This window comes from Enoplosus armatus, chromosome 6 (assembly GCF_043641665.1).
Source record: "Enoplosus armatus isolate fEnoArm2 chromosome 6, fEnoArm2.hap1, whole genome shotgun sequence".
Classification (NCBI taxonomy): Eukaryota; Metazoa; Chordata; class Actinopteri; order Centrarchiformes; family Enoplosidae; genus Enoplosus; species Enoplosus armatus.
Genome location: NC_092185.1, coordinates 21463073 through 21477119, shown reverse-complemented (window position 1 = coordinate 21477119; position 14047 = coordinate 21463073). Strand labels below are relative to the sequence as shown.

Genomic DNA, 14047 nt, shown 5'->3' with positions numbered 1-14047 from the left:
GTCAGCCTGCTGTCTTCTCTTTACAGCTGAACAAGTCTAAAAGGGATTTCAGAATCCATGAAATCCATTTTTCTGGTGTTGTACAAAGGGGGTTGATTTAATCTAAGAAAATAATTGACAGAGTAATCGTTCATGAAACTTGCCGTTAGTTGCAGCCCTATGGTTATGTATGAGTAGAGATCCAACAGTTTTTATTTTCTAGGAGGGTTTAGAGGACGGACTTTTGTCACTTCTTTGCAGCTTTTAAGGGATATGGTGCTACCGTCAGTAGTGCGTTTCACAATGGGCAACTATGCTGACAAAAGGATCGTGCCATGGACCATGGATCGGAACAATTGTATAATAATAAGAAAAAGAATAATAATAAAGTCTGAAAGCAGACCAGTGATGTCATGCTATTTAAATCTTTGTATTCTGATGTTTTATCTTTCTGTGTGACCAAATCACCCAAGATGCATTTTAGTGCTACGTGTGAACAGGGCCGACGTCTCTCTTTCTGTGTGCTCTAAGCTAGCTATCACTGATGACTCCTGCTGACAGACACATTCTGGCTCACAGTCATATTTTGGTTTCACTTGGGCTTCTTTTCCTGGCTGGCTCGGTTGTGTGTGTGTGTGTTTGGAGAGGGAGCCAGAGTGGGTGCAGGAGAGTGAGTCTGTAAAAAGGCGCAAAGGAGGGGTGAACATTTAACACAGCTAGACTGATTCTAGAAAGTAACATGTTAACATTTTAGTCGTCATGAGGGATTCAGTCCCCTGATCTAAGAAATACGTCATTGTTTTGATCTGCAAGTTGTGGTTTTTGGGCAAATCTGTAATTTTGCAAATGCCTGAAGTCGGTGGTAACATACACCACACTCCCAAAGCTTTAACACATTTTTCAAATTCAGCAGTGTGAGGTTACAGAGTGTGATACATCCACCTATTGCATTGTGGCAAACGGTGAGAGGGGGAAGTCTATAGACTGAAAAGAAAAGGCAGCAAGAAAGTGAGGTATGGTGTCAACGAGGGCAGCTGGTGGTACAGCCTACAGCCAGACAAGGCTGAAATCTGAGACTTGCTCAACTACAGAGCCGGGCGGAGGGAGGGGGCAGAGAGAAAGAAACACAAGTGGGAGAACGAGAGGGAGAGAGGGAATGTCCATCGAGGAGAAAGAAGGCAAAATATGCAGGCTCGAGGCAGAGCAAGCATGCAAGACAGTGTAGGGGAAGAGAGAGGAAAAAGGAGAGATACTGACATGAAAGATGAAGTGTAGCAGGGCAAATACAATTAGTAAGAATCAAGTCAAAGTCTGTGTGAAGGAGAAATTATGTGTTGTGGAGGGGGTATGTGTTTTGAGTAGGGAGCCGCCGAGAGAGAAAGGGGAAGGGAGTGAGTGAGCATGCTCTGTTTGGACTGACATTGGATGCCGGCTTAGCTTTTTCTCCGTCTTGCACACAAACACACCCAGCAGCAGTGACACCTACCACACTCCAGGGGACAGAGAGAACATGGCCTGAATAAAAGAGCACAGAGGAGGAAAAAAAAATCAGGAGTGAGAGCGACTTTGTTTGGGACTTTCCCTCCTCTTCCTCTCTTGCAAGCTACAGCCTTCTCCTCTTCCACCGGGAAACCAAGAGAGAGCAGGGCTTTGTTTTTCAAATGGGCAAAGGATTATTCTTCCGGCGACTCTTTCACGCCATACAAGATTTGTTGTTCATAGAAACCAGTCCTTCTTTTGCCGTGGGAATTTTAGCTTTTGTGCTGCAAACCAGCAATTTTGGAAAACGGTTTTGGAAGTGGATATACATGTTTTAAACAGTCCCTGAAGTCCTGGCACCAGGAAAAACAAGGGTGGAACTTTTGTAAAAGGACAACTGTCCAGTGTTGAAGACAATCTACAGTGACTTTGCTGAACTGCCCCGTGTTGCCTTTAGTTCCTAGTGGCTGATTGGGAGCTGCCAGGGAGTGGCAGGCTGACCACACACTGACAGGCTCTTGACTAAATTTGTGTTGATCTGTTTCTCTGTGCTGCAGCATGAGCACCTAGCAACCTGCCTGGTGTTCCTATTTAGTTTGGCATTCAGTGTGGCCTGATGGGCAGGTCTGATGGATGTCTTTTTTTTGCTAGCTGTTCTAGTGACTGAGGAACTTCGGAGTTGAAGATGAGATATATATTGTAGTGTTTTGGATTGTCCTCTTGTCCCATCCCCTCGTGGTTGCTGTTATTTTTCCAGCTATTAAGCATTTCCGTTTGCCCTTGTGTGGACACAGCCCTCATTCTTTCATTCCAGCTTTCCCTGGACCCTCATGAGCTCATGCTCACTAAATGGGGGAGCAGGAGGAAGAAATGTGATCCTCTGTTTTGTGGTGTGTGTTCTGGGCAGCAACAGTGCGTGGTTTCCATGGAAAAGGCCCGAGAAATATGGAGTTGAGGGGCTGCGTGAATGCTCTACCCCTATGTCTCTGGTCCAAGTGAAATCGAAGCCGGCTAGCGTAGCACTGCAAGCCCCGCCCTGGAACTCCTTGTTCAGACTCTTCTCATGTGTAGCCGCAAGGAACGTGCACAGGACTAAAGGTGAACGAGCGCTTTAAAAGATAATGCACCAAGTGCACTTACTTCTGAAAACATTTACACCTTTTCTTTTTTCCCCCTCAACAGCTTAATGTGTTATGGGCAGCTGTCCTTGTAGCTGCAGCCTAGGTGTTGTAAAATGTCGTAAATTCCTGTGCTCAGTCCAGCTGTAGCTGTGTGTGTGTGTGTGTGTGTGTGTGTGTGTGTGTGTGTGTGTGTGTGTGTGTGTGTGTGTGTGTGTGTGTGTGTGTGTGTCAGGTTGATAAATTGATACTTTGTGTGCAGGGAGCTTGGCTAGCAAAAGTGTACGCACTGTATGTTGTGACAGAATGTATGTTGAAAAGCTTGTGTGTGGGTACAGAGGACGCTTTAAGCAAGCGTGCCTGTGTGCATTGTGAATTATATGTGCGTGTGTGTGACTGAGAAAAGAGTGGGCCATGAGTTGAGAACAAAGAATGGCATGTTTGTGTTGAAGCCCAACTTGTTTTCTGCCTCCCCCTCTGCTCGTGCTCTGTTCATCTTTTCTCCCGTCTCTGTCTCGTGTCTTCTTCCATATCCTCTTTCTGTGTCTTTATCTTTTCCCCCAGTTGTTTGCTACCTTTCCTTCCTTGCTACTTTCTTTCTTCTGTGTTTTATTCTCACTTTTCTTAGCTTCAGTGTACAACCAGCGGTCTTTCAGGATCTCTGAAGGTTTATCTATTTTCCATCTGTTTGTATTGCTGAAGGCATGTGTATGTGCAGTCTTTTGTAGAAGTTGTGAACATGCAGTATGTTTATGGTTTGTCTAAGAAGTTGGCGGTTGCTGCAGATTAGCTGGGCTGACTTAAAGTAAATGTACTTTTTCAAGAGAAAATGCCTACAGACCTTTTTAAAGCAGTCTGGATTAGTTAAAGATAGATTGAAGTCAGACCTTGCCATAAACTCCCCGGAGATCTGCCTCTGCTGTGAAAGACAAAAAAACAAGTACTTTGCACATTGGAATAATTCAGATTCCCTCTTCTGAATTAGTGGAGATTTGTTGAAAATCCTTGTTAGTGTTTCATAAGCAGAAATGTAGATGCATCAAAATCGATTTCACTTTCCCTCCAGAACGGATGCTGTAATGTGTGCTGCTCCATTAGCCCAACAGTGGCTATGTTTACATGCACTCAGTAATCTAATTCTCCAATTACGATGTTTATGTGGGTTTACAAAACTTGATTGCTTGCTGTAATCATTCTTCCTGCTCATAGTGACCATAAAGAGATGGATTTTAATGCTCTTTCAATGTGTTTGGGGTCAAAATCCACAGTCTTTGTTTTGAGCAATAATGAATTCAAAGGAGTAGTTAAATGTACAGTAGTACAATGCAAAGTTTGTTTACAGTCACAGCCCTAATTTGCCATACGTAACTCAAACTCTTAAATTACATATGTGGATATTTGAATACTGTATATGGTCAAAATGCCCTTTTTTCACGTGAAAGAGAATAGTTTAATTAATAGCTGTAGAGACTGCCCCTTTCTACAATATTCAATCTCAAACTGGATTTATTTGACTTCATACTCACACGGTACACTGTTGTTGCTTTAAGCCATTCTATTTATATTGGCTTCAACATGGATATTGCAAAGATGTTTCTCCTTAAAAACACACCCTGCTTTTTATGGTGCAGCTTGAACCACAGGAAGTAGCCTAGAGAGTGTTGATAATGGATGAAACAATAGAGGAGTGAGAGTAAAGTGCCTTCCCAGTGCAACATCTTTGGCATGTGTTGGCAAGCAGTTTTGTTTGCCACGTGTGTCACACAATGCAGTAAAAAAAGAAAAGCCATCTACATGGCAAAGATGCCTTTTTTTTTTATTGTGCCTTAAATTGGAATTCTCTGCACATCTTTGTATGAGGATGCTTACTCTCAGGGCATAACTGTTTTACATAATGAGAGCAATGTTTATGCGGGCTCCACCTTCCTCACATTACTGCTGCAGTCATATGATTCGACTGTTTGTGTGCATGTAAACTTTGCAGTTGTTGATCTTAATCTTGAGTCCTAATAACTAAAGGGAATGCCACAGCGCTTCTTAGATGAAAGCCATGTTATCTTTTCAGTCTGTACAACTACAAACTGACTGAAGATGTCATGCAGGTACACACTGTTTAGAAAATATACTTTGTCTTCTAGGTTTGCCCGCTGTGTTGTGTTTTAAAACAGTGTTGCAAGTGGAGGGATTAAACCCTCTGTTGACGGTGTGCACACATCGACATGTAACAAGGATCTTAATACTAGGACTAGATTCTGAATTTTAATGTACCGTGATTGTGTTTACTTCTGTATTATCAGGGGTCTGTCACAGTTGAAGCAGTGTAGGTGGTTTTTTTTAGAGCGCATCATCAGACACGTGCCAAAACTGCCATTTAAAGTCGCGGCATGCATGACTAATATACTAAGATCAGACTTCTTGAGATCTTCTACAGATCTCAGCAAAATCTAGGAACAAAATTAATGATGCTCTTGATGATGACTTCATATAAAGGTTTGAAAAAGCTTATCAAACTGTGTTGGGTTCAGCCAGCTGGCAGTCACTTCTGGAAAGTGGTAGGTTTTCCATCAGCATATTTATGATCCTGACACAGTAGTTAGGAGCCACAGACTTTGGAGCTTTATCTGCTTTATGAAATATGAATTAACAGTGCTGGGAAAACAGCGTGGAGCCCACAGACGGCACAGCAGGAATCAATGTTTTTAGAAGTCTAGTCTAATCTACATTGCATTAGCAGCGCAGTAAGTGGCTTAAATGCCTTGAATGAGCATTGCTTAGTCTATGGACGTGCACAAGACGGGCAGTGCCCTTGCTGGTCTCTTATAGCCAGTTTGCACAGAAGAGATGGATACCATAAACATTAGATTGTGTCGTCATGTCAATCAGATCTGCTTCATATGTGAGCTGACTTGGAGCATGTGTGATACTCACTGTCAGAAATAATAGAACCAGGCCCTCACCACAGGTACTACTGCTATCATCTACACTGTGTATTTGACTCTGTGTGTTACTCCATGGTGTTTAGAGCTTTACTGTGGTGGTGCGATTAGTTGGTTTGATCCCCAGCCAGTATTTTCTAGCCTTGTTCCTCAAAGTCATGTTTGTTTACCTTCTGTTTTTCTCTTTTCAGAGGTCCCCACATTTCAAGAGAAGACGAAAGCCTTATTTGGAAATCTTATGGACGAAGGTGGGTATTTGTGTTTCTGTTAGTGTGTTTTTTCCACCCTCTGTCCATCTACACTTGTGTTTGATCACGGTGGTTCCAGCTGACTTCTCAGTTGACAGTTTCCCTGCGTGTCCTGAGCTTCTTGTGTAGCACCATTAACCCTTTCTCCAACACAGAGAGAGGTGCAACATGATATCTCTGTCTGCTACTAGCTTTTCATTTAGCTTTTTTGTGCAGACAGGACTCTGGTTTTAAACAGAAAATAGTTTATGCTCAATCGTCTCCCCTTTGCCGTTGAGCACTGAGGACGGTGTGCCCAGTCATTGTTTGTGTCTGCTCTTCTTTCTCATCATCCTCCTCCCCTCCACCTCCTTGACACAGAGCAGTATGTGCTCATTGCCCTCTCTCTATCTGCTTAGCTGACTCACTCTTTCTGTATCCCCAGCCTCTGAGCTCATGTTTTTGCCTCTTTCTCTCACACCTTTTGTTGTACTTTTTTTTTTTTTTTCGTTTTTGAACGTATAATATTTGGTATAAAAGCTCTCTGGGGGAAGTGTCATCCCTAATAAGCTGCTGGTTCTTTTCAATGTCCACATTGTGAAAACTCAAACCTCTGAAGTAAACTGTAAATTCAGGCTGTAAAAGCCTTTTCTAAGCCACCTGCTAGCAACAAAAGGGCGCTGGGCCTTGCTTGTCCGGGCTTTGCCTTTATCTTGGCAGTGTCCCCTCTTAGCCCCGCATGTGCCAACTAAACAAGTGATGCTATGTTTATCCTCCCACTGGCTCTCTTTAGCTGGGCTTGTTGCTACTTGTTGTAGCCTTACGTGTTGCCAACTAGCTATTGTAGCTGCTGTTAGCCGGGCAAGATTTGTGTCAGAAGTAATGTTTAAACCATGTAGAAAACAAGAAATCAGCATGTCCTTCTGAAAGTGTATCAAACTTGTTTTTTAACTTCTTATACCATTGCCAGTTTTGCTGTTGGCAGTGTTTTGCGTGTCCAAATCCAAGGAGTGTGTGTGTGTATAGCTCAGCCAATCAGAAGCAATGTGTTAATCGCATCAATCACAACTGAGGTGGCTTTTTCAAAGATTGCTGTGGGCCAGTGAAAAGCAGTGACTGATGATCTGAAATCATGAGTTGACATTATTACATCAAACAAACAAATGAGACCCTCATACTTGAGTTAAAACAATTCATTAAATTCAGTCAGACTGGGATTGGGTGTGGCAACTCAAACGTTTCTCAGCGCTGAGGCTATAAAACTCGCCCCCTTTCCTGGCCTCCTGGTTGAGGTCCACTGTTGATCTATTTCTGTTTAGCCATACAGTAATTCTGCTGACTGAGCCTGCAGTCCGTATTCTTCCTCTTGTCATAGTAACTGTAACCCCTTCGTCTTTTCGAGGCTACTGTTATCTTATTAAGGAGAAATGTATTATCATAGGTCCAGCAAGTCTAGATTGGCAGATTGACGCATGGAAATTTCTCTCTACTTCCATTGACACTTGAGCTTTCCTGCTTATCATAAGATGGCACTGCAGTGTTTCTGGTGTCACAGCAGTACCAATCGGCCACACCCAAGCCACACAAACCTCCAGCCGGCAGACAGCCTCCACTCTAACAAAAATGACTAGCTGATGAGTCCTTATCAAGGCTAATTTAAGCAAGGGGATTTTACATTTTTCCAAATGTTGCAAGTATCCATTAAAATGATCACCACACATAGACATACACTACACACGTGCATGGTATGGGTCATTTGTATTCATTGGAGTTGTGCTGGCAGTGTCAGTGTGCACTGAACAGACGGTGTTTAAACTAGAAGATATGTTCAACATTACACATAATGAATTAGCTATTTTATTTGTGTTTTTTAGAATTAATACTCAACTTTATGTACAAGTGTCAGTTAATGATTATGGTGCAGTGAGAGAAGTTTGTACTTAAATTGATTGATGATTCTGATCATTGCATTGTCTTCAAGCTGTACCTGCCAAGTTAGTGACTGCCTGTGTTACTTATTTCAGTGTTGCATGCTAGCTGAGTGTGACCTTGGCCTTGGCCTAGCTGAGTGTCCTGAGCTAATTTGGTCCCAGTGCTCTTAGTGCCGCTGCTAGCATGCTAGCCAGCTAAGAAGTTCTATTAATAGCTGCTAAAGCATTATCTCCATCACAGCAGATGTGTTTACAAGCCGACAGGCACAGTTACAGCTAGCTAATACTGTGCCTCATTAGGTCCAGTTTTTACCTCTGCGAGTTGGCATGCGTGCATGTGCGCATGGTGAGAAGCTTTACCCTAACAGATGCACGGGCAGTGCTGCCAGCTACCAAGCTAGACGTAAAGAGGGAGGCTTATGCAAGTAGTGGTGATGTAGATAAAAGCATCACATTTGGTATTCATGGTTATTGGGCGAGCCCAAAACATCTGGGAGTGGTCAAAAATGTCGAAATGAAGAGGCTTCCTCAGTAGAAGCGCTGAAACTAATCACTTGCTTTATAGGGCTGTGTTTGGAAAACTAAACATGCTAAACATAGAAGTAGTCATCATTGAATCCTCAGCAAAAAGAAGTTAAAAGACAAAAAGCCTTTCCCTTTTTAAATAACTGAGATGGCTTTGAATGCTGCATTAACCACAAAGATCCTGATACACACATGCAAACATGTTTAGAGTGAAAAGATGCCAAGAGAAATATAAGACCACCTCTGATGTTCCCTGACTCCAGCAGTGTTTTCTATTTACCACCTTTTTAAATTGTGAGATTAGCTGCCAGGTTAGGCAAATTGAGCAGCCATGACTGAAACTTTGGCAGCGTTTTTCTGGTGGGCGTTAATTTCCCAGCTGTTGTACTGTCTGTCTACATATTGCCGCACTGTCTCACCACCTGATCCTGTGCTCTCGTCTTCACCTCCCACACATTATTTGCCACATTTTCTCCTCCTGTGTTCTGGGTCTCCTTGCGCTGCGTCCGTCTGTGGGTACGACTATAAAAAGGATAAACTATGGCAGGTAGGAGAGTAGGTGGGGACACGAGCATGCACAGTCATCCCACCCAAACCTTGTACAGCCCAGAAAAGACCTGACATGAGAAACATCCTCTTTATCCTCCTGTCCTCCCCTCCTTTTTTTTCATCTTCACACCCACACTGCTGTGTCCACTCTTTGCTTATTTGCACATTTATATATTCCTCTTCTCTCCTCCTCCATTGTGCTCTTAACTCATCCTCTCTTTTTTTTCCCCCATGTCGCTATTAAGTTTTTAGCTCTCTGTCCACCTCTGATGTACTTCTAAACCTCATTCCTCCTCTCCCCCTTCCTCCCTCCCTCCTTCCTTCATCTCCAATAGCTCTCCCTCTATCCCCCCCTACTTCCTCAACACACACCTATTCTCCTGCTCATCGTTTTTACTCTCCTCTTCTCTACCCTCTGCTCCACAGGCCATCCCATACTTAACCACAAACCTGTTACCAAGGCAACTGCACAGCACGATAGGAAACAGCAGCTCCACACACACACACACACACACACACACACACACCACATCTGAGTTCACTTGACTGTCTGGTGGTTCTTTTTTTATATATGTGACTAAGAAAGTCTGTGCGGCTCTGACTTGTTGCTGGGACAATAATAGACATGTTGTACATGGTAGGCTCAGACCGTGGAGAGGATACTGACGTGTTCTCTGCTCAGTCCTCATATAGCCTCATAGAAAGATACTATAACCCCTCCTGTAAAGAGTCTGTGTGCTCTAAATGAAATCCACATGCCTGCAGTTAGTGTCTAAACTGCCAAGGGCAACAGTCATATTGCTCTCAAGCACTGTGGTTACAGATGTAGCCTGCAGCAGTCACACAAAAGGAAGTGTGGTAGGATGACTAGTTGAGTTTGAGACAAGTGGGTAACCACACTGATTTGTCTCTTTAAGGAAGTAAAGCTGTTTGGTATTGTCTGAATGATCTTACATTTACACACACTGAATCTATGAAGAATGTAATCATACTGTCGCATTGGATGACAGAGATTGGATAAATGTACTCTGAAATGTGTGTGTTTTATTGTTGATCGCTAAACAATGCGGTACACGGCCAACACACACGGGCGCGTGGCTCTGCTTGATGTTCTATTGCTGCAAGAGTTGCAGAGCACGGTGAGCTTCACTGCTGAGATGAGGGTAGATTAGCTTAGCATGTCATCATGTAAACCGAATAGTGCAACTGGTGAGGAGGGAAGGATCACAGATTTGAAACTGCTCTGGTTATTGAGTGTGACTGACTGTGCAACAGACTTGAATTGAAAGTTTGGGTTGCTCTGACATAATGACAGAAACATATTTATTCACCAGCGTGAAAAAGTACAAATTGAGTGATTTCTTTTTTTGCTGAGGAACATGAGATGACAACTAAGATTTAATGTCATATCACATAGGCCAGCCGGGTGAACTCAATCATCCTTCTATTTTCCCACGTCTCCTTTTTAGTTTTGCCCATCAGCTTCGATGTAGAGGCGTCAGAGGTTTACAGCCAGGGTCTTACAGGTCATAACTCATAGATGTGCAGTGAGAAAGAATGAAAACTTACAAGGAGAGGTCTAGAAGATTGGCCATGCTTCTCTTTGACTATCTGTGATGTAGTGCCATGTAATGTGCTGAAAACTTCAACGTGGCGCTCTCCCTTTCTCCCTGTATCAGAAATGAGTCGCCAGACTGCCACCGCGCTGCCCACAGGAACCTCCAAGTGCCCCCCCTCCCAGCGCGTGCCCACCCTGTCAGGCACAACTGCCTCCAACAGTGACCTGGCCAGCCTGTTTGAGTGCCCCGTCTGCTTCGACTATGTCCTACCCCCCATCCTGCAGTGCCAGTCCGGACACCTGGTAGGTACCATCCAGCCTGGAAAGTAAGCAGAGCCGGTTGTTGTAAGCAGTACATTTTAGATGTCACAGCAGGTCTCTCACCTGCATTACATTTTAAGTTTGCAAAATGAGTGAGTGAATGAGTGGGTGTGTTGTACACACACTACATAAAGTAGTTAAAATATTAATCATTAATCATCATGATAACCATTTGAAGTATCAATGAACCTTCTGTTCCAGTGGAGTCAGTACAGAAGGAGGTATTGATAATGAATGTCAGTGTTATTCATCTAATCATGTCCGTATTCACTCGGTAGGAAATCAGTGTTGTAAATGGTCAAATAGTAACAGTATTAGTATTTATTCCTTAATTATAACGCTGTCACGCTCACAGTGATTGGGAATACACATCTCTTTCAATCTCAATATAACTTTGTCGTGGTGTCCTCTAATAATAAATAGGAACCATGTTGCTTGAAACAATTTTTAACCACTATATCCGACTGTCAGCGAAAGCAACTGATGATGTGGCTTTTGTGAAAGGTTTCAAAGGGTAAAGGCCAAAATGTAGCCTGAGTGCGTTTATGAAACGACTCATGGTGGCTGCCAAATGAATGGACTGATTGACCAGACTGTATTTGTAAAGACTCGTGTTGACCCAGAGTGTAACTCAAAGGAAAAGACCATGATAACAGATCTGGTGTGCTTGGTCTCCTGGAGACATTTCAGAATCCCCTCCCACTCCTCTAAAAGAAGAACATCTCAGAGGATGAAAAACACTAACTTGTTTTTACGTGTCACTTCGCAGGTATGCTCCAACTGCCGGCCCAAGCTCACGTGCTGCCCCACCTGCCGAGGCCCCCTGGGTTCCATCAGGAACCTGGCCATGGAGAAGGTGGCGAACTCTGTCCTCTTCCCCTGCAAGTACGCCTCATCGGGCTGCGAAGTCACCCTGCCTCACACCGACAAGACGGAGCACGAAGAGCTGTGCGAGTTTCGGCCGTACTCCTGCCCCTGCCCCGGCGCCTCCTGCAAGTGGCAGGGCTCCCTGGACGCGGTCATGCCCCACCTGATGCACCAGCACAAGTCCATCACCACACTGCAGGTCAGACATGGACTCTGTTAGTCCAGAGACTGAAGGTTTTGGCTCTAAAAAGTATTTTTCTCAGTCTTTCAAACACATCCCACGTTCTTCTCATTATATTGTAGCCTAAAGAAATGATGACCAGACCTGATTAACTTGTGTGTGTCTGTCCAGGGGGAGGACATTGTGTTCCTGGCCACGGACATCAACCTGCCGGGCGCGGTGGACTGGGTAATGATGCAGTCCTGCTTCGGCTTCCACTTCATGCTGGTGCTGGAGAAGCAGGAGAAGTACGACGGCCACCAGCAGTTCTTCGCCATCGTGCAGCTCATCGGGACTCGCAAGCAGGCGGAGAACTTCGCCTACCGGCTGGAGCTCAACGGGCACCGGCGCCGCCTGACCTGGGAGGCCACGCCGCGCTCCATCCACGAGGGCATCGCCACGGCCATCATGAACAGCGACTGCCTGGTGTTCGACACGTCCATCGCACAGCTGTTCGCCGAGAACGGCAACCTGGGCATCAACGTCACCATCTCCATGTGCTAAGAACTTTCAAGAGAAGAGGGTCAAAAAGTTACAGATTGTCAGGGGGCATTTTTTTAGGGGGTCAAATCAGTTGTGACCTCACAGCGCGCCCCCCCACCCCCCTCCTCTCTGCCTCACCCCTTGAGACGTGGAACTGGACTGTCTGATCGGGCAGCCGTGGAGGCCCAGGGGGTGGGATGGATGGATGAATGGATAGATGAGTGGAGGAATGAATAAACACAAGGACATAACTGTAGTGATGGCTATAGACTTCTAAACACACGCACACACACACACACACACACACACACACACACACATACATATATATGTGAGACTCATGCAAGCAGATGCAGTCTCTCTTGGTCATAAACACGGACGCAAACTGAAACGCTGTTCAGTCAAACTCTTCATCTCTTTGAGTGATTTCCCACCACTCTTATTTTAGTGTCTCTCCTTCCTCTCTTCCCCCTCAGTCATCCTCACACATTTCAGACACTACAGCTCTCCGACCTTCACTCAAAGACGCTGGAGGCTGGTCACCACTGAGCTACACACTGAGGAAGGCTCAAAGTATATTTCAACACGGACTCCTGGTCAGTGCTGGGTAGCTCGCCAGCTATCTAACCCCTCCCCCCCCCTCCTCGTTCCCAGTTTTTTTGTAATCCACCTCAAGCACCCGTCAGACCTCCTGGATTGAACGGATCACACGTTACGGACACCTGTAGGGCTACAACCTCCTCCTGGCTGTGGCCGGGTTTCACCACAGTGGACGTCTTCATGTATTAGCTAGCTCAAACTGGAGCCCGTGAAGTTCCTTTATGGCAGATTTGGGTAAATATCCTCTCCTGTGACTGATGATGGCTATCGACGGCTAGGATACGAACGGCTGTAGCACCCATACCCATGGCCACCCAGTTATGTCCGGGGCTGCAGTAAAGGAAGCTCTGCAGTCTATAGAAGATCTGTACACAGGCTCATCTGGCTTCCTTTCCGGCCCACATCTGGTCCACACCGGTCCACCCAAGGCTAAAGATTGTGCATCGGACGCTCTTTAAATAGTTGACTGTCGTCGTTGATAGTTCTTAGAACAGACTCTGCTCTCATACTGTATGGGTTTAAGAAGGCCCTCAGCTACATCAGCCCTGGATTTTTATTTTTATTTTCAGGAAGTGGACATAACAGTGGAGTTCTCACACACACACACACACACACAAAACACACACCTGTTCTTTGCATTGCAGGCTGTGTGTGCAGGTGAAACAGTGGATGAATTGAGTGTGTGTCGGAGCATGTTTTACGGCGGATTAGGGCTCTTATTTTGTTTTTCAGAACGAGGAGAAAAAAAAACACTGCATTTCAGTTGAGTCAGTTTTCTTTTGGGGTTTATTTCTTAAGTCTGTTTTTGTTTTTTTTTTGTTTTTAATTATTTTAGTTGGGTTTTTTTGTATGAGAGGAGAGAAGAACTCCTGATATTTGTGTGTATGGATGCGAGTGTGTCTGTGTGTGTGTCTGCGCGAGATGGACATGTGGCAAAAAGCCTGCTCACCTTCCCCCTCCTCTCCCCGCTCTCCTTTCATTACTCCTCTGCCTCCATCTCGCTCTGTCTGCCAGCGTCGGCCTCAACCACTGATTGACTGATCACCCAACCAGGAATGAGGGACAGTTTCTACCGTTACAATGTTGCTATTGTTATTATTAAATGGAGATTATCATAATTATCATTTTTTGTAATGACTTTTAAAAACAAAGATTAAAAGGCAGTTGTAGAACTTGTGGCTAAACTTCAGTGTTTGTAGTTAAAAAGCAAGTTGTGTCGTTCTTCTGAAGGTTTGTCCCCCCCACCCCCACCCC

General features: G+C 44.6%; 1 protein-coding gene across 1 annotated transcript; it reads left to right on the top strand.

The window, feature by feature from the left end:
• The first annotated feature begins 2503 nt into the window (after positions 1 to 2503).
• siah1 (siah E3 ubiquitin protein ligase 1) lies at positions 2504 to 12240 on the top strand. The gene is made up of 5 exons (XM_070907751.1): positions 2504 to 2556; positions 5704 to 5760; positions 10424 to 10605; positions 11393 to 11689; positions 11843 to 12240. Exons 2-5 carry the CDS (start codon positions 5751 to 5753, stop codon positions 12212 to 12214), a joined length of 861 nt encoding a protein of 286 aa, XP_070763852.1. The 5' UTR covers positions 2504 to 2556; positions 5704 to 5750; the 3' UTR covers positions 12215 to 12240.
• Positions 12241 to 14047: the final 1807 nt, after the last annotated feature.